General features: G+C 35.3%; 1 protein-coding gene across 2 annotated transcripts in view; it reads right to left on the bottom strand.

Annotated features, from left to right (window-relative positions):
- The window catches only part of LOC149901546 (focadhesin), a 43,449-nt gene that overhangs the window by 19,346 nt on the left and 2,378 nt on the right, over window positions 1–21,725 (bottom strand). The window contains exons 4-16 of one of the 2 annotated variants that reach the window (XM_090111191.1): window positions 21,506–21,648; window positions 20,878–21,029; window positions 16,328–16,878; window positions 15,686–15,790; window positions 13,885–14,003; window positions 13,362–13,565; window positions 12,456–12,645; window positions 11,553–11,646; window positions 9,933–10,135; window positions 8,001–8,243; window positions 7,155–7,397; window positions 6,379–6,584; window positions 2,521–2,638 (exon numbers count right to left, since the gene is read on the bottom strand). In XM_090111191.1, coding sequence (XP_089967317.1) covers window positions 2,521–2,638; window positions 6,379–6,584; window positions 7,155–7,397; window positions 8,001–8,243; window positions 9,933–10,135; window positions 11,553–11,646; window positions 12,456–12,645; window positions 13,362–13,565; window positions 13,885–14,003; window positions 15,686–15,790; window positions 16,328–16,878; window positions 20,878–21,029; window positions 21,506–21,648 — 2,571 coding nt within the window. The remainder of the gene's footprint in view (window positions 1–2,520; window positions 2,639–6,378; window positions 6,585–7,154; window positions 7,398–8,000; window positions 8,244–9,932; window positions 10,136–11,552; window positions 11,647–12,455; window positions 12,646–13,361; window positions 13,566–13,884; window positions 14,004–15,685; window positions 15,791–16,327; window positions 16,879–20,877; window positions 21,030–21,505; window positions 21,649–21,725) is intronic. The other variant, XM_090111190.1, reaches the window with a different exon arrangement.

The raw sequence follows: 21,725 nt of genomic DNA, 5'->3' as shown, positions 1-21,725 counted from the left end.
GTCGTCGTTGGTAGGGTGAACAAATCTTTAGTAAAACATCATCAGTACGCTTATGTCAATTAGTATCGACAGCGGATTCTATTCCTTTGCGTTTTGACGTTTGTCTCGGCACTCATTTGCTGCACAATATATTGTCAAAAACATCCATACAAGGAAGGAAGGAAAATAAATTTGCTCCTTTCCCTCCTGGTGCCTAAAAATAATATGACATAATTTAAAATAAATTTTACGTAGAAAATTAATTAATAATAATAAGGTCCCTGTCCTCACCTCCGGGCTGTCTCTGTGACAGTTCGGAGTGAACAATGACGAGGTTCAGGATCCCCCACCTCTGGCTTGCCTTAGTTGGCCGTCCAGAGTGGAGCCGCTAGAGCTATGTGCTCGGGGGTGGAAGTGTCTAATGGCGTAATAGCGGGGAAACCCGCTCCGGGCCCGCGGGCCCGCGATGGTGAAACCGGTGCCGCACCTCTCTACACCCCTAGCCGCTCAGCTGATGTTGCCCCCTTGTTGCCATTTTCGGTAACCTTTTTGGGAGCCCATCGACCGAGCCGGCGAGTCACCGTCTGCCATTACTTTCAATATTTAATATTGAAAAGGCAGACGTCCATAGTCCCCATAGACCCAACCTACCGATCCACCGAACACCTCCTTTCATAGCCCAGATTGTTAATTCCCATATTTTACAATAGTCCTGCATCGGCCGCGGACTGCCCAGGGCTGTATCTCTATAGTACAGTCATGGGCAGGCTGCGGCTGATGTCCCACAACACATTAAAATTCTCTAAAGGGCCTCTGCGTGTTGGACCTGTGTCCCCACGTAAGCCTCCCAAAGGACCGGGTACCTTCCTTCTGGTGGTACCCGTGTATTATGGAGAGAAACATAATAATAATAATAATAAGGGCGTAGGGATGTGACGACCCCATCGCCCACGGTTGGAATATCTATTGTCTACGTGACAATAGATATTCCACCCGTGCAATCAGTCAACCCGCAGGACACCTTGTGGCGTGGTGTCGGGGAGTAGCGACCCCGCGGGAACCGAGTGCTCCCGGGGGAGGCCCCTGTCTTCATCTCCGGCTCGCCTTCACCGGCCGGTCGGAGTGAAGCCTGACGAGGACAGGACCCCCGCCTCTGGCTTGCCTTAACCGGCCGGCCAGAGTGGAGTTGCGAGAGCTTTTAGCTCGAAGGGTGGATGCGAAGCGTAAGTGGCGAGTGGGCACGTGATGCTGGACCCTCAGGGAGCGCGTGATCGTAGTTTAAAGTCCAGGGACGCCTCTCCACCCTTAGCTGCTCACAATATGTTGCCCCCTTGTCGCACTATTGCAGCGACTTATTTCGGGGGCCCATACAGTGAGAGTGCGAGTCACCACCTGCCAACATATTTTTACTTTCGTTTAGTAGAAAGGCAGGTGCCATAGTTTCCCATAGTCCTCAGTACCAGTCCATTTAACATCCCATTCCATAGCCCAATTATTAAATTTCCATACCCTGCAATAGTCCTACATCGGCCGCGGACTGCCCAGGGCTGTATCTCTATAGTGCAGTCATGGGCAGGCTGCTGCTGGTGTCCCACAACACATTAAAATTCTCGAAAGGGCCTCTGCGTGTTGGATCCGTGTCCCCACGTAAGCCTTCCAAAGATCCGGGTACCGTCCTTCTGGTGGTACCCGAGTATTATGGAAATGAGAAACATAATAATAAACACATTTATTGTCAGAATCACATCATGATTACAAATTGATTTACAAAGGAAAAACAAATAAAAGAAAATTAATAAGAATAAGAAGAAGCTTATTCCTAAGAAACAGTAGGTAATGTGGCAGTGAGTGACCTGACAAATGGAGCCAACTCAGTTTATGATGGCAAGGTGATTAATACCTTACCACCACTGATTTTCAGTGACCCCAAGTGACTATTGGAGTTTCAGTCTAGAATTACATGTAATGAAAATTTAATATGAGTATAATATGTGAAGGATATATTTCTATTAATATGATAGATATAATATATATATAATATCAGTATGTAATTATGTATATAATGTAAATAAATAAAATGAAATTATGTATACAATGTTAATAATAATTATAACGATAGATAGGCAGAGAATAAATGCGTATATAATATTATGTTATAAAATACGATATTTAATGTGTAATTCGATACAAATGCACTAAGTGTTAGAACAGGATTTTAAAATATGTTTCCGGTATTGAAAACGAAAATTATTAATATTTGTCAAACTGGTTAATGGTGGTGGGATGTTGTTCCAACACTTAGTGGCATTGTATCGAAAGCTACCCTTGAATGCAGCCGAGTGGTGCTTGGGTATGGATAGTTTACAGTTTGCAGACCTAGTTGGGTAGTTTAAGGCACTTCGTTCACCTACCCATGCGAGTTTTTCGTAGAGATATGTGGGTATTTTCGACTGCATCAATCCAAAAAGTAAAGTGGCAAAGTGTACCTGGCGTCTTTTTTTTCATATTTAGGACGTTTGCGGTATTAAGGTAGGGGCTCACATGACTTCTTGGAGGGATGTCCCAGCAAAAACGCGCACACGCATTTTGTACGCGCTGTATCGCTGTTTGTGTGCGAGAAAGAAGTCTGGGGCCATAAACAGTGTCGGCGTAATTGAATCTGGAGAGGATAAGAGCATCACATAGTTGAATGCGTAGAGGTGTTTCGATATAATTTCTTATTCTATAAAGCATTTTTAATTTGTAGAATGAGGTGGAGATTGTTTTGTTAATGTGTTTTTCAAACCTAAGGTGTTCGTCAAAAATTAGTCCCAAGTTACGTGCCTCATGCACACGATCAATTTTTCTTGAATTTATTGTTATGACAGGTTCGTGGTTAGCTATTTTTCAATTACTTTGGGATTTCCTAATATAAGGTACTTGGTTTTGAGGGGATTCAGAATCAAGGAGTTTTTATGTGCCCAAGAGTCAATTCGCTTAATGTCAGAATTCATGTGGTCAAGTGCTTGTATAGTTTCACTAGGATAGAATGAGAGATAGAGTTGTACATCATCCGCATATATCTGGTAACTGCAGTGTTTAATGTTGTTTATAATATCTGCGCTGTACAAAATAAATAAAAGTGGCCCTAATATTGATCCTTGCGGAACTCCTCTTCCTATGCTGGTACATTCTGAGAACAACCTGCTTCCATCCTCTTTTGTGACCATCACAGTTTGCATTCTATTACTTAAGTAGCTTTTAAACCACTTGATGCTATTATCACTTAATCCGTAGTAGGCTAGTTTGGAGAGAAGCAAAGTAATATCTATAGTATCGAATGCACGTGAAAAATCAAGTAGCAGTAGTAGAGTTCCCTTTCCTTCATCCTGCGCTCCTATCACAGAGTCAACTACATCCAAGAGTGCAGTGGTGGTACTTCTTTTTTTCCGAAAACCGGACTGGTGATCAGGGAGTATGTTGTTCCTCTCCAGGAATTCTAATAATTGTTTATGAACTATTTTCTCGATAATTTTGGATATACAGGGGAGGAGACTTATGGGACGTAGATCATGTAGGTTTTCAGGATTATTTATTTTAGGTTTAGGAATTACCAGGGCATGCCGCCATAACTCCGGGAAGGTGCACGTCTGAATGGATCTATTAATTATATGTGTTATCACTGGTAATGTATTTGGTAAGGTAAGTAGTAACATATCTAGTTGTATGTCATCTATCCCTACAGCTTGAGATTTGAGTTCTTTTATATGTTTGTGGACTATATCTTCATTGACAAATTGAAAATCAAATACAGCATCACCATATCTATTAAGATTGTAAAATGAGATGGTTGATATATCAACTTGAGTAGTGCCTGGGATATTTAGAAAATGACTATTTATATTATGAGGGTTATTAAGATGTGTTGGAAGGATGCAGTTCTTGTTGGGGTTTAAATGTTGTTTAAGATGTTTCCACATGAATTTTGGTTTATTTATGTTGTTATTTATATATGAATTGAAATATGCCTGTTTTTCTCTATGAATTGCAAATTTAACATAATTTTTTAGATCCGTGTAGAACTTTTTGTGTACATCAAGTTTACTCTTGCGCGCTGTAACATGAGCTTCATCACGACTTTTCATCATCATTTTCAAATTGTATGTAATCCATGGATATTGCTTGTCCTTGATATAGATGGTTCGTTTTGGAGCAAAAAAATCAAATAAGGATAAAATGTAACTGGTAAGAGTAATAACAGCATTATCGACGTCATTAATTTGTAATAGGTTATCCCAAATAATGTTATTCAAAGATTGTTGGAAGACTTCCTTGTCTATGTCTTTGATCGGTCTGTATGTAAAATGTTTGGGTTGCATTATCAATTGCAATTATTTAGGCATTTATCTTTTTAGCTCAGTTTAGTAATAAATTTTACTAAAAGTTTTTTTAATTATTTATGGTAGTACGTGTTTATTCAATAAAAGTTAAGTAGTAACTACTATGCAGTCACTATTCCACGCGGACGAAGTCGCGGGCACAGCTAGTCATCATCAATCAATCAATCATCATCAATACATATAATAAAATTCTAGAAAAGTCGTGTCTGTACAATCAAAATATGTAAAAAAAAAATGAGTAGGTGTTATTATTAAATCGATCCCAAACCCAAAACTGTAGTTAAAAAAATTTTTGTCTGTTTGTCTGTTTGTCTGTATGTTTGAACACGCTAATCTCAGAAACGGCTTATCCGATTTAAATGCGGTTTTCACTAATATATTGTGGTAATCTTCATTTAACATTTAGTGTTTATTTCATGTCAATCGGTTCGTAAATAAAAAAGTTATGACCATTTAAGTATTCACGGCGAACATTTGCTAAGGCATTCTATTGTACACTGTACGATAAAACGTAAGTTATCTGTTTCAATTGTTATTCCTATAAATGTCCAAGTGATCATATCGAAAGTCCCCAAGGGTGGGGGTGGGGGGTCAAATTAGAATTATGCTTACTTCTAGGTAAATTTTATACATAAAATGTCCTTTAAATTATGTCGTATTATATTTTTAAAACCCGACGCAAAAAGATGGGTGATAAGTGTTTGACCGCTATGTGTGTCTGTGTGTGTGTGTCTGTTTGTGCCACGGTAGCTCGCTAACATGTAATCCGAATTAGATGCGGTTTTTTTGTTAGGCAGCATATTTTCCGATGCAGTTAGATAAAGTGTATCAAAATCGGTTCATCTATTTATTATACCTAGGTATATAGGGGTAAAAGTGGGAATGGAAAAAAACGAAAATTGTCAAATATACCTAAGTGATATATATTAAGATGAAAGTGAACGACCTATCAGTAACAATTTGTCAAATTTTATCAAAATCGGTTCATCCATTTATTTGATATAGGTATAAAAGTGGTAATAAAAAAATTAATTTTGTCAAATATACTCAAGTGACATATCAAATGAAAGGGCATGACGTGTAAAGTATAATTAGACATATTTAATCAAAATCGGTTCATCCATTTATTATACCTATATATGGGTAAAAGTGGGAATGAAAAAAACGAATGTTGTCAAATATACCCAAGTGACATATCAAATGAAAGTGCATAACGGGTGAAGTACAGTTAGTTATATTTTTATGCAATTCGGTTTATCCATTTATTAGATTATAGCAGTAAAAGTGGGAATGAACAATAATCGAATGTGGTCAAATAATATACTCAAGCGGCATATCAAAATATGAAAGGGCAACGTGTGAATTACAATTAGTCATATTTTATCGAAATCGGTTCATCCGTTTATTACATTTAGGGCACTTTAGGGGTGACAGTGGGTTGTAGGGTGACAATATGTAAATGGTATTTATTTTTAAAAATCTTCGGGAAGTTTGTGAAATTATTTATTCCTTTTATTATCTATGCACTTTTCTTCGTAGCGTTGTTTTATTTTTTAATTTAATTTTTATAGCACGGTCTAAACGGTTTAGTTACTACAGGCGTGAGACAGGATTCAGGAAAGATCTGATTTGGATTTGGTGCTGGATTTGATAAAAACTGAGTATCGATTAAGCTGATCAGTTGCTGCACGATACATTGTTAAAAACATCCATACAAGGAAGGAAGGAAAAGAAATTTGCTCACCTCCCCCCTGGTGCCTAAAAATAATATGACATAATTTAAAAGAAATTTTACGTAGATAATTAATAAGGCATTTATTTTTTTTATTGTTTAGCACAGTTTAGTAATAAATTTTACTAACAGATCTTTTACTTATTTATGGTAGTCCGTGTTTACTCAATAATTAAGTTAAGTAGTAACTACTATGCAGTCACTATTCCACGCGGACGAAGTCGCGGGCACAGCTAGTTATAAAATATAAATAATGCTTTAAAAAAATAATTTAACAAACAAACTCACACAATCTGGCTGGCATGCACATCCACAGTCTCGTTGAGCCACACGAGCGGTGCTCTACACTCGCCCCCCGCCGCCAGCGCACTGCGGATGGAACACGACTTGCGCAAGAGATCACTGGACACCTCCCACCACCCGCTCGGTGACGTCATACGCTCTAGGTACTTCGTGGATAAAGATCTACAGGCTTGGACGTATGGGAACCAAAGCTAGAGGAAAAAAGAGAAAATCCGGTCAGGAATGTCGTCAGAGACACATTGAAAGGATATAAAAACCTAGAATGTTACTTTTAGGAGATAAGAAAAACTCATAACATAGAATACCAGAAACTGAGAAGGCAAAATATGTAATCAAATCCTACATTAAAATGACCAAGAAAGGAGGGAATAGAGAGGAGTGGGTTAGAACTATCATTTGAAACATTTAAAGCATTTACATTCTATCAGAATTCTATAAGTTTTAAGGAAAATCCAATGTTAGAAAAATTGAGCATGGAAGAAAAGGCGAAATAAGACAAATCCAATTTTAATTCTTATATTACGAAAGTAAAGAATTATATTATGAATTCGAAATTTCGAAATTGAAAAATAGACGAGAGAATCTCCAGACACAAATAATAAGTTAAATAAAGATTTTTTTTTTTAACAGAGAATATAAACAATTGAAATTTACTTTGTATTTCATATTATAAAACATACAAAAGTAAATTCTACATCACTAACAGACCATTTACAATTTATTTATTAATAAAAAATCACAAATCAATCGCTCAAACTCACCGGACTATCATCAGCGATCAGCGAGAACTGGGCTTCCAAAAGCTGACACAACCAGGTCCTATTAGCCTCGTGGATCCTCTCGTTATCCAGGGTCCGGCTGATGCTGGCCAGCTGCTGGGGGAACAGCTCCCGGTTCCCCAGGGAATGTGCCAGGCTTCTTTCCACCGAGGGTCGGAGGGTGTTTGGGGGCATGGTGCGGCATAAAATGGGTAGGTGCTCGAAGATCAGCATTATGTCTGATTCCTGGAAAATTTAGTGTGGCGTGATATTTCATAAATTTAAGTGGATATAAAATTTGAAACAAATTTTTAAAACGGTAAATAAAATTTTTACATATTTTTTTTAAATATTTGATAGAAGTTTTTCTATTTTTTACAAATTTAAATGTATAAAAAGCATTTGGGTGCCATAAAACCAAAATATAAATTTCAAGGGTAAATATAGTACGCTTTAAATGGTCATTACCTTTTAAATATTTATGTTACTTTTAATATGTTTGATGTTACAGAATTAAATTGCCCTTAAAAGTTAAGACGGTGAAATTTTTTCAATTATGACGAATTCACATTACTAATCGAACTATAATCTATAAAACATTTACAAATACATACGGAAATGTACAACTTTTGATAAGTTTGATGTTATATAAACTTAAATTGGCCTTAAAAGTTACTATAATGAAACTTTTGTAATAAAGACAAATTCACATTATTAATCAAACTAAAATTCATAAAGCATTAATACACACAGAACAGAAAACTACACAAAACTTACATTTCATAGTGTTAACTACTGTTTGTACAATAGATAAACAACCAATACATATAAAAACCAAAATATTCTCACCTCCGTTACCCCCGGTTCGATTCCAACCAGAAAATTATCGACCATTCGTCTAGCAGATGGTGCTGTGAGCGCTTGCCTCGCAGCCAGTTGGATGCTGTTCATCCTCCAGGGGGTTCCACGGTGGAACACCTCGTGGAGGAAGCTCAGGTCCATGGGGGGGAGTGGCCGAGGGTACTCCGCAGATAGGGTACTGAATATAGCCAGGAGGATTGGCTCTTGGATGTCGTAGGTTGGTGAAGTAATCTGTTTTAAAGTTATTTAAACTAAAAAAAAATAGCTAAACACAACATTTATATAAAACAAGCTAACAAAACGTAACATTTTTTGAATAAACCTATGATATAAATTTATAAAGAATAGAAAATTCACGAGTGGCTAAATTGGTCAGGCATCCGCCCCGGAATGGCGCGAAAGGATGCGGGTTCGAGTCCCGCCTCGTGATCGAATTTTTTCTATTCTTTATAAATTTATATTTATAAAGCATTTGAATGCCATAAAACAATAAATATCAATTTAAACCTATGATATGTCCTTTCTCAGGTTTCAAATTATGTGTGTATCATGTGTATCAAATTTCATCATAATCGGTTCAGTGATTTAGGCGTGACGACTAACGAAGAGACAGACAAGGTTACTCCCACATTTATAATATTAATATAGGTAAAGGTATAATCATGTATACAACGTGTATACAAACACTCTTAGTTTTTGCGTGACATGTACCGATCTTTATATAAAACTAGCTGCGCGCCGTGGTTTCACCCGCGTGACTCCGCTCCTGTTGGTCTAAGCGTGATAAGATTTTATTGCCTATAGTCTTCCTCGATAGATGGACTATCTAACACCGAAAGAATTTTTCAAATCGGACGAGTAGTTCCTGAGATTAGCGCGTTCAAACAAACAAACTCTTCAGCTTTATAATATTAGTATAGATTTGTTGTAATTATGGCATGCATGAGTTATTTATACAAGTAAAATAAACCAATTTAAAAATATAGGGCATTAAAGTACACACAGTACATAGCTTTATTTACCATCACTAGATGGCGCTAGTTGTATTTTAAATCGCACTATTGTTATGTTTTTCGCAATACGTAAGTAGTTCCTAACAAGCTGCGCTTGTTATCAATTATGACATTATTATTTTCCAATTTTTGATGCCCTACTTTATGTAGGGTTTATAAAGGATCAATCACCAACATAAAAATTAAATCTTCTATATAAAAATGAATCGCAAAATGTGTTGGTAAGCGCATAACTCGAGAACGGCTGAACCGATTTCGCTAATTCTTTTTTTATAATATTCCTTGAAGTATGAGGATGGTTCTTATGGAGAGAAAATGTTAGCACGTACCACGGGCGAAGCCGGGGCGGACCGCTAGTTAAATAATAAATACATAAAAATTACATTAATTAAAATATAATAAATCAAACTATATAAAACTTATTCAAATAAGAACAAGACGCTATCTATCACGACATATACACACATACATAATAACAACTAGCTATCTGCGCGCGGCTTCGCCCGCTAAATTGTAGAAAATTAATTAACAAATTATATACTAAAACCTTCATCAAGAACCACTATCTATTAAAAAAACACTTAATAATATGCGACTTTTGTATGCTTAATTGCTTAGATCTTTAAAACGACACAATGGAATTCAATTTTTTTAATATGTAGTTAGAAAGATTCAAAAGGCCGTTTATACATATATATACTAGCATTCCACCCGCGTCTTCACCCGCTTTGTTTAAAATAAGTATAATAAATTATATACCTTCCTCTTGAATCCCTCTTTTAAAAATAACCGCATCAAAATCCGTTGCGTAGTTTTAACGATTTAAGCGATCGGGAACTATGCGGGTTTTTCTTTGCAAACGCGGGCGAAGTTGCGGGCGTTCTAGTTAAAAAAAAACAAATCTCACCTGTTTCCTAAAGCAATCAAGCATGCCCCTAACCACGCTGTGCGGGGGCAAGTGCCCCAAGCCCTGCGGCTCCCTGCCCTCTATATTGTACACCCCACTGCGGTATGCGCGAACTTCACGCTCTATCAATTTGCCCACTAAATATTGCACCCCCGGGAGGGCAGCTTGATTCGTGTTTTTGAACACTTCTGGCCAGATTTCACCTGAAAATTTTTAATTAAATATATAATTTAGATATTATCTATAAATAGATTTTAGAGTTAATGTACAACACAAATGTAAGTTTAAATATATATTGATCGAAATTATATTTTCAGATAAAAAGGAATATGATACTAGCTGTGCTCCGCGGTTTTACCCGCAGTGCTCAGGTTCTGTTGGTCTTAGCGTGATGATATAATATAGCATATAGCCTTCCTCGATAAATGGGCTATCTGACACCGAAACAATTTTTCAAATAGGACCAGTAGTTCCTGAGATAAGCGCGTTCAAACAAACAAACAAACTTTTCAGCCTTATAATATTAGTATAGATTGCCTGAAAATGATATATAGAAGGAAGAAAACTAAATTAAATGATTATTAAGACTAAAGTAAAAAAATTAACATTACATTTTAGCATTCTTATTATTTGCTTAAAGGCTACAGCTTAATTATAGTAAAAAAATAAAAGAAAATGTGACAATAGAAAGTTTTGATGAATGCACTCTTTTGTTTGTTTAAATTCGTATGAAATAAAATACATATCAATATTACTGATTACTTAAAATATATTATTGAAATAATAGACCTAATATCGATAAGTTGGCAGAATAATAATAGCACGTATTTTAAATTAAAATGTTAAATGTAATAAGACATTATTAGAACTTCTTCAAGTAACAAGTTTGATATTGTGTTTGAATTATTCGGAGTTCATACTTCATAGTTCATAATAGTTTAGGATTTATAAGCCCTACATAAAGTAGGGCATCAAAAATTGAAGTTTAGAAGAGAAGTGTGACTAGCGCAGCTTGTAGGGAATTACTTACGTATTGCGAAAAACATTACTATAGTGCGATTTAAAATACAACTATCGCCATCTAGTTACCTTATTAATAATTCCAAATATAAATATAATATATTATGTATTTCTAAATTTAATTGAGATGCACATCATTGAACATGTGATCATTTTTAATTATATATGAGCCGGCGGCCATTTTGAAATTCAGAATAATAATTAGGTTTTCGAAATTTTATTAAATAGTAGACCGGTTTGTATGGACTTTGTTATTATTGTACATACAATTTAATAAAATAAAATGTCTATTTTATCAATTTCGGTAAGTGAATCTCAATGAAGAATAATAATTTTAAAACATAAATTTCTTTAATTTCACGATGACATTAGCGCCATCTATGATCATATTTATAAAATTCGTAAGTTTTCCACATCAATATTAGTTTCTTACTATTCGCTATAGATGGCGTTAAAATATTATATTACATATGACTTAAAAATGTAAAAAAACAAATGATAATTATTAATTATATACAGTATTTTTCTTGTTATATGTTATGACAAAACTTTAGATTTTAATGAGTCGGTTGTTGCTTATTCATTAATATTTATACTTACATGGGATATAATCCAAGACATCTTCTGGTTTTCTTATAGCATCTACGGGTGTTTTACAATACGCAGGCGGTAGTTTCACTGTCCGTCTGTATATCTGAAAATTATAAAGACTATGTTATTTTATATAGACGTAGAAATAGAAAGTGTGAATAACGTATAGAAAGTTTGATTGTTAGTTGAAAATTGGATTTTTGTTAAAATCTTACAGTTTTGTAACTACTTATCTTACTTGTATACAAATTACAGATTAATAACATCATGTTAAGCATTATTTAAATTATCCTATCCTACTTAAATATTATAAATGCGAAAGTTTGTGAGGATGTGTGTTTGTTACTATTTCACGCAAATACTACTAAACCGATTACAATGAAATTTAGCACACATATAGAGGGTAACTTGGATTAACACATAGGATAGGTTTTATCCCGGAAATCCCACGGGAACGGGAACTATGCGAGTTTTTCTTTGAAAACGCGGGCGAAGCCGCGGGCGGAAATCTAGTTGTATATAAAACAGAATTAATAAATTTGTGTGCTTTTCTTTTATAAGTTGCAAAAACTTTTAAGAAGTAAAAACAATCCGCATGCAATAATTTTTTATTAAACATATTTTTTTTATTTTTTTCTTACGTATATTACTTAGGTCGCCATTTTGTAGAGCGAGCTATGGAAATAAATATTATGCGTGAGTGTTTGTTATATATTTTGTTTCGACTAAAATATTATGTTTTCAATTTTTAAACTACTTTACTACTACTACGATTCATATGAATTACTATTCATATTAATTACTATTTGTACGGTGAAGATTCATTTTGTATATTATTGTTTTTTATATCTGTGCATTGTACAATAAAGTGTTTTTTATTTATTTTATTTATTTATTTATGACCATACTAACCTCAGGCACATCCTTCAGCTTGTAATCCTCGATCTTATAATTAGCTAGGGCTTCGCAAGCTGCTTCTACCACGGAGGGCGAAGCCTCCGCGACCAGTGCCCACAGACGGCGAGCCGCATCGGTGATGAGGGCGTCGTACACGGGAGTTGATACTCGGAGCCCTGGGACTTCGCCCAACAACTTGCAAAGGCTGGAGAATGAAATATTTTTTTCAATATTTTTAATTTTTAGTTAGTTCGATTCCCGGTCGATGCAAGTGAATTTCGAAAATCTTTGAATGCACTTCTATTTATTTTTAAATATAAAGGAATGTTTCCTTTCAGCAAAATTTGCTATCTACAGTATTTCTAGTACTTTCTATCCAAGGCTCATCGGAAATTTCCACACTTTATTAAAATTGCAAAAAAGTTAACTAATGGATGGGAACTAAGAGGAGTGGGTTCCAAATTCCAATTAAAAATAAATAGACTATGCTTTACATTCCCGTTATTGTTATGGACGTAGTAAAAAAAAGCATTAATTGTAAACGTGTTGATATGTGAAAATTAAAATTATAATTTGGTGTGATTTGGTTACCGAATTGACTTCAATGGGACAATTTTTAACAACACTTTATGGTTCTGCCAACATAACAAACAATACCATACAACACAACAATGTAATTTATAAATTACTTTTATAAATTACTTTATTCCTAACATAAAAAAAGACGGGTTGCACTGGGGGAGTGCCGGCAGAAGTGAAAACTTGATTATTAACGTTGAGCATGTTTGATATCCATCCGTCTTACGCTTTTTCGATCAGGCCACGTGTCCTGACGCGAGTTTAAGATTTCATACACAACGCCGCTAAAGAAGTTTTCACTTCAAAAAAAACTATAAACTGAGGCCCCGTTGCCCCACTAACCTAGCTTGCACAGCAGGCCTATTATCCCTTCCCAATCTTGGCTCCAGGGCCTTCCAGGTCCCCGGCGGGGCCACCGCGTTGCCCCTCCACAGGGCCCCGAGGGCCTCTAGCGCGAGACACGTGGCCGTGGCCCCCGCTTTGTCCGTGCAACGGTTGAGCAGAGACGATATAACTGATACCAGTTCTAGACCGTGGGTTGATGCTCTGGAAAAGGTATTTTTGTACATTAAAATGTGCATGAACAAGTTTTAATATTAAACATGAAATAAATATTCATTCGTTATAATTGAAAAGAATATAAATAATTAGACAGCTTATAGAGTACAGAAGTTATTATATTAATATCTTAATTAATTACATTTTTTGTACCAAAACCATTTTTTGATATAATCTATATGTTTATTCATTCCGGCTCATCATAGAATTTTACATTTTAGCACCTAAAAATATTGTAAACATTTTTCACATCATTTTCAATGTATTTTTATCGCTAAGAGCCAACATGTTATGTGGCAAACGTTACCTCGCTTCACAAATCCGTTTAACAGCGACAGCTTTAGCCACGTCCACCTCCCACTTGAGATCATCCGGTCCTATTGAAGTGTCCACTAGACACTCTTGCAAGTAAGGGAAACAACGCACCTGAAATGAGCGAAACAAAAAATTTAAAACATTATAATTAGAGCAGGCTCCAAGGAGATGTTCGTTTGCATAAATAGCGGACCTAAATCTGACTTCTGATATATATTGTATAGATCCCAGACATCCTATAAACAGATGTTGCCAACCAGTTTTGTGGTCCCCTTCCCCGCACCCCGGTAATTAAATATGGCATACAAAGAAAAAAATAAACATTTTCAAAACATGCCGCGTGGGGTATCAAATGAAAGAGCTTATTGAGTAGATCACGAATATATAGCATACTATAACATTTCTTACACTTTCTCTAAGATTTTTTAGAAAATTTACGAAAATGGTCCATTTTTGAGTTAACTTTAAACCACTATAGATTGAAAACTCATGAATATATTTTTTAAATTATTATTTTAAATAATTAACAATAGTCCATTGTTGACGATTCAATAGTTCGTACAGTGAAATAGTTGCATGGGGGAGTGGGGGAGCATTCAAAGATGGCGAGTATATTTTCAAGTTTATGCCAGAAATAAAGGCCTAATACAAAAATATCGGTGTCAGGGCTTAGAATAATTATCTCTGCACTGTCGTTGTGTTTGACAGAATGAAAAATATGGCAGAACATTCTTGAATCAGCCTCTTAACTTCATCAGCCTCTTCTAAACTTGAAAATATACTCGCCATCTTTGAATGCTCCCCCCACTCCCCCATGCAACTATTTCACTGTACGAACTATTGAATCGTAAACAATGGACTATTGATAATTATTTAAAATAATAATTTAAAAAATATATTCATGAGTTTTCAATCTATAGTGGTTTAAAGTTAACTCAAAAATGGACCATTTTCGTAAATTTTCTAAAAAATCTTAGAGAAAGTGTAAGAAATGTTATAGTATGCTATATATTCGTGATCTACTCAATAAGCTCTTTCATTTGATACCCCACGCGGCATGTTTTGGAAATTTTTATTTTTTTCTTTGTATGCCATATTTAATTACCGTTGTGGGGAGAGGGGGACCACAAAACTGGTTGGCAACATCTGTCTATAGGATGTCTGGGATCTATACAATATATATCAGAAGTCAGATTTAGGTCCGGTATTTTTGCAAACGAAACTCCACTGAGAGTCCGGTCTAAATGTAAAACAAGCAAAATAATCTACCGAAAAAAACATACTGTTAGTTAATAACAATCTTTACTAACCTATACTAATATAATAAAGCGGTTTGTATGTTTTTCTGAACGCGCTAATCTCGGGAACTACTGGTCCGATTTGAAAAATTCTCTCGGTGTTAGATAGCTCATTCATCGAAGAAGGCTATAGTTTATATATTATCATCTCGCTAAGACCAACAGGAGCGGAGCACTGCGGAGTATAGCTAGCATAATATATATATATATAAGTTATATTTTTTTAGTTTAAATTATAAAAATATTAAAAAATCGCCTTGTATTTACGCGAAATAAGTTCATTAGTCTATATCATCTTTGATACCCAAATTAAATACGTAAGAAAATATACTATTTTTTTAATCAACTATAACTAATAAATTGTTATGTGTAAGTTCTACACACATCATTGTAGGCTTTTTAAAAGTTTTTTTTTTTATACACACAACTTTAAACACTAAACAAAATCTACCACAAAAAATCCAAACTAATTACAGAAAAAAAGTTAAAGAATACCTGAGTTTCAGCCAAACTGGTGTACAACATGACAAGTAGTGATGTAGGCACTCCTTTATTAGCTTTCAACTTATTTAGTACCGAAACTAATGTTGGTACATTTTCCTGAAATCGCAAACATTATAAAACTAATTTTAATGAAAAAAAAAATGCTTTTTTTTTAGTTTTCTGTGCTTGTGACACAATGTTAGTTTTCGCAATTGTTGATTTAAATAAAAAAAAATTACAAGACAAATAAATTCTTGCAATTTTGATTTTTCTAATAATCGTGAGTTTTATACATAGGATTATTAAAATATGTAATATTTTCTAGTTTCTAACATACTCGTGTGTTTTGCTAATCTTATATATAAAAATGAATCGCAAAATGTGTTGGTAAGCGCATAACTCGAGAACGGCTGAACCGATTTCGATAATTCTTTTTTTATTATATTCCTTGAAGTACGAGGATGGTTCTTATGTAGAGAAAACGTAAACATGTACCACGGGCGAAGCCGGGGCGGACCGCTAGTACATAATAATAATCATGTTAAAATAAACATATTATTTTTGTTGGTAACTAAGCTTTAATATTGTTTTTTACACTTTCCAGTTATATTTATATAACTAAACTTCAAAAAAATATTTAACTAAACTCCTTACCTTAGTAGCAGCCATCAACGGCAGCCCCTTTAAGCACTCCAGCCTAACATTAGGCCGTTCTTCATTAGCAATCTTATACACTAACATTGGCAACACTGTCACTGACACTTCCCTTTTCACCCCCACCACACCAATAATACACTTTAAAGCTTCAATAATAAGGTCCTCTTCCGCATGTCTATCGAAACATAACCCGACCAAAAACGGGAGTAATTCCACTTTCAAACTGTCACTTTGTGTCAAATTTTTTAACCAGTCTCTCAATTTGTCCGGGTTATCTCTAACCCTTTCAAATGTATCTAGTAATTTATAATATGCGTATAACCGTCCGTCTGTATGCACTAAATTCTGGAACATTGTATTTTGTTTCAAGTTTGCTGTGTATAGAGAAGTTTTTGTCTTGCTATTTTGATGGATATCTAGTATTTTGGCAGCTACACTTAGAGCGTCGTTTGTCAAATATGAGGGTAGATTGAGCCACTGTAGCGAGAAACCGACGAAGGAGTTCAGGCCGAGTACTGAGTAGTCACATTTGCTTATAATGTTGAGACCTGTAAGAAGATAATTAGTTTATTTTTTTCTGTATTTCAAATACATACTACATTCTAGCAGTTTAAAGAATATGCATATTTTATTTTTCACTGTTATTCATTTTATTATTTCTAGAGCATGCCAATGGTGTTTTCTTTCACCTAAATAATATTATGTAATTTATTTCCATTGATATAATTTTATTTTATTTTATTATATACCCGCGTTACATTAATTTTATGTATTATACAGGGTTACAGGTTAAGTCGACCTATTCCTGTTAAGAGCGTGTAGTAGGGGTCAAAACAAACTGATTTGATCCTATAATACCATATCCAAAAGTTAGCCGTTGAAGAGTTATTGCAATTTTAATTTTTTTCTTGAAAATGCCACTTTATCTTCGCATTTAGCGTTTAATTTTTTATTTTACTTATTTGGTCTGGGTTTTTTTTGAGTTTTTATGTAAAGGTTGAGTTAAACAATAATTCTCAGCAATAAAAATCCATATCGCTGCAAACAATTCAAAGAAATGGCTTTTAAACTAAAAATAATAACATTAAAGTAATTAAGTTAACTCGTTTTAAACAAAGAGATTGAAAAAAATCTCTATGAAAATGTGTCTGCAGATGTTTTTAAAAACATGTGCATGTTCTTAGCTATGTAAAAAGGTATGATAACCTCAGGTAGCATTCGTAGATTCCTAGAAATCGGGGATAAACATGGGACAGTGTTAGTAAAGTACAACATCAGAATAAATTTTGTCATAATTTATTTTTCTTAAAAACTTTACAGTTCCTGCTCAACATGTCTTCCTCTATTGCGAACACATATTCGAAACCTTTTCCGCAGAGAACTCTTGACTACCCCAGTTGTTAATTGGTTCCTCATCTTATTGGCTGCATCGATAATTTTTTGTCGTAAAATATCAACAGATGGAATCGGGTTCGGCTCATTGTACACCAGACTCTTCATATGCCCCCATACGTAAAAGTCCATGGGGGTTAGGTCTGGACTTCTAGCCGGCCATGGTATGGGCCCACCTCTTCCGATCCATCTGTTTGGATAGTTCATGTCTAACCATTCTCTAACACTTCTTCTGTAATGTGCAGGGCAGCCATCATGTTGGAACCACATGTCTCTTAACAAAGTCAGGGGTATGTCTTCAAGTAGGTCGCTTAAATGTTGGCGCAGAAAGGTCTCATAATTTTCACCATTTAGGTTGTCCGGAAGGAAGTATGGTCCAATTAATTTATTTGAAATTATCCCCATCCACACATTAAGACAGAATCGTCTTTGTGATTTTTTTGGATTCTTCTTGTTAGGATTGCCACGTGCTTTCGGAGCCCAATAGTGAGCGTTATGGTAGTTTGTGATACCGTCTTGATCAAATTTGGACTCATCTGTCCATAATTTTTTTTTGAAAAACGAGGGGTTTTCCAGATCCGCATTCAACATGAATCTACAAAAATCTAGTCTTCTTAAAGGATCTCCTTCTTCCATCACGTGCACGGGCGTGTAGTGATATGGGTAATATCCTGAAGTGTTCATTGTGAACCATACTTTCCACTGAGACAGACCAAGTTCTCGGGCAACAATGTTTGTTGATGTCGTGGGATCCATTCGAAAAAATCGCTTAATTTCATTTTCCTCTTCGTCTTCCTCATCCCGGACAGATGGCCGACCGACGTCTGTTCGTCGTCTTAGAATCGAACCAGTTTCTCTAAGGCGACGATATGTCCCTTCGAAGACACTAACATCTGGTGCACGACGGTCAGGATAGCGGGTCATGTATTCCGCACGAGCATGTGCAGATACACCTTGACAAAACCCGTAACACATCAAAATGTCAGCATATTCTTCGTTAGTATACGAACTCATCTTGAAAATTCAAATCGCAAGCAAAAATCAAAGTCCAGTTTCGAGCCACGGTCACAGAATCGGAAGAAAATCAGTCCAAAAAGAAAGCCAAGTCGCGTTGTCAATACACAGAGGAGCACAGAAATCGCATCTACTACGGACGAATCACATACGCAGACTAAATAATACAAAGCGGCATCCTTCGCCCCATACAGCTTCGTCCATCACCTTGCTCGCTCTCTCCAGTAGGTGGAAGCGAGATAGTTGCAGCGTGTGAGTGAGACATCATAATCACGCGGCACAACCCTTTATTGTTCGCATAGGCAGATAATAACTAGACCGATGTTAATGAGCTATTCTAAGAATTATTTCCCCATACCAAGTTTATCCCCGATTTCTTGGAATCTACGAATGCTACCTGAGGTTATCATACCTTTTTACATAGCTAAGAACATGCACATGTTTTTAAAAACATCTGCAGACACATTTTCATAGAGATTTTTTTCAATATCTTTGTTTAAAACGAGTTAACTTAATTACTTTAATATTATTATTTTTAGTTTAAAAGCCATTTCTTTGAATTGTTTGCAGCGATATGGATTTTTATTGTTGAGAATTATTGTTTAACTCAACCTTTACATAAAAACTCAAAAAAACCCAGACCAAATAAGAAAAATAAAAAATTAAACGCTAAATGCGAAGATAAAGTGGCATTTTCAAGAAAAAAATTAAAATTGCAATAACTCTTCAACGGCTAACTTTTGGATATGGTATTATAAGATCAAATCAGTTTGTTTTGACCCCTACTACACGCTCTTAACAGGAATAGGTCGACTTAACCTGTAACCCTGTATATCTATCCTCTACCTTAGGTGGCCTGGAAGAAATCGCTTTTAAGCGATAAGGTCACCTTTTGTACTTCGCATCCAAACAGATATATATTATGACTAGCTGCTCCCCGCGGTTTCACCCCCGTGGCTCCGCTCCTGTTGGTCGTAGCGTGATGATATATAGCCTATAACCTTCCTCGATAAATGAGCTTTCTAACACCGAAAGAATTTTTTAAATCGGACCAGTAGTTCCCGAGATTAGCGCGTTCAAACAAACAAACAAACAAACAAACTCTTCAGCTTTATAATATTAGTATAGATTTATTAAAGGTGTTTTAAAGCAAAAACATTTTTATTATAACACCTTATGTCGCGATAAATGTAAAATAATTATTATATTGTGGATTTTATACAAAAAAATACTGTGAACCGTTCAGAAAGGAGCCGACCGCGGCATAGTAGAAGTTAAAGTTACACCCCCCTCTCCGCCGCGCCGCGTCGCTCGCAAGCTAAGTTTGCACATCATGCGGCGCGCCACGCGGTGATTCGGGTGTTATTTTAAAATCGTAATATCTTCTAAGATGTTCATTGAAATAAAGTGATGTCTAAGACAATTTTGTTCACAATTTAATAGTCTTAATCAACAACACATTTATTTGGATAAAGATTAATATTATTACGTTGATACAACTTTTAACAAATAATGCATTAATTTCGACCAAATTTAATTACCATTAAAACGGTTCTAGTGAGTTAATCTTAAAAGATAGACATATACTGTCGCGGACATTTTTTTAGATCATTTCAAAAGGAATAATTCTTTCATACATATATTTTTGGTATCTCGAACCGTTTACGCAGCGCACGTATTGGAAGCCCTCAAGGATGAATAATTTTCTCCGTTTTTTTTTTACATTTTCCATTATTTCTTCGCTCCCAATCGTTATATCGTGATGTTATATAGCCTATAGCCTTCCTCGATAAATGTTCTATTCAACACAAAAAGAATTTTTCAATTCGAACCAGTAGTTTCTGAGATTAGCGCGTTCAAACAAACAAACAAACAAACAAACAAACAAACAAACAAACTCTTCAGCTTTATAATATTAGTATAGATGTACATTGTAATATTAAATGGTGTGGTACAATAAATGATTAAATAAATAAATAAATATTAATTTTAAACATTAAAACCTGTAAAACGATATGACCATTATCATAATATTATTGTATTACCATTTATTACAAAAAAAACCAAAAGCCAATAATTTCTCGAAAAACTACCCACACAAAAAATTACAAAAATCACAAAAAATTTCCAAAAAAACTCACACAAATTGAACAGCTCGTGCAGATATCTCGCGGCCGTGTGCGTGAGGTTATCAGCCAATAGCAGCAGAGCCAGCCCGGATACGGTGCGCATTTCCGGCGTGTCCAGGGAGAGACATCGCTCGATTAGACTGTAGCATGGACGCGGGTCGCGACTGGAATAAAAAAATGGGATATTTTTTGACGTGATAACGTCTTTAAAATCGTTTTAGTCGGGTGACATGTTCAGAAACTTGTGTCACACCAAAACCTCACGAGCGCGAACTAATTTTTTTAAATATTTAATTGTTTTGTCTTGAATTATATAATATTATCGGATAACAACTGTTGAAATAAAAAGAAATAACAAAAACGTGTAGCAGAGCGAGTAGCAAGTAAATACACATATAAAAGAGAATAGGTATTTTTGGCTTGTATATATTTTTTTTAATTGAAAACTTAATAATATGTACCCTTTCTAGAAATTCTTATAGCAATAATAAACTACATTGTCTATCATATTGGTACTTATAAGTTTTGTTCATTTTTTTTTATTCCCCGACAACTATATAGCTAGTTGTATAAGGAAGTTGAACTCGGAACATTAAATTTAATTAATATAAATAAAAATTCAAGATTAACCATCACTTACCCATGTTTCAACAGTTCCCCGCACACTCTCGCCAGCATAGGCACCAAAGCCACTACAGCCTCGCTCCTCTGCTGGTATATCGCCGATTCAGTCACTGCGGAGTACGCTGCGAACGCACTGTCTATCAGCTTTGGATTGCATATCTGGAGAAATATAGTTTAATGATGTAAATGATGTGCATATTTTATAGTAAAAAAAATTAGTTGTCTGTAAATACTGA

This window comes from Colias eurytheme, chromosome 16, assembly GCF_061535395.1.
Source record: "Colias eurytheme isolate Ceu_HAF_F1 chromosome 16, ilColEury1 Martin Lab GWU primary, whole genome shotgun sequence".
Classification (NCBI taxonomy): Eukaryota; Metazoa; Arthropoda; class Insecta; order Lepidoptera; family Pieridae; genus Colias; species Colias eurytheme.
The sequence above is the reverse complement of the archived record's forward strand: the minus strand, read 5'-3'. Positions and strand labels throughout refer to the sequence as shown.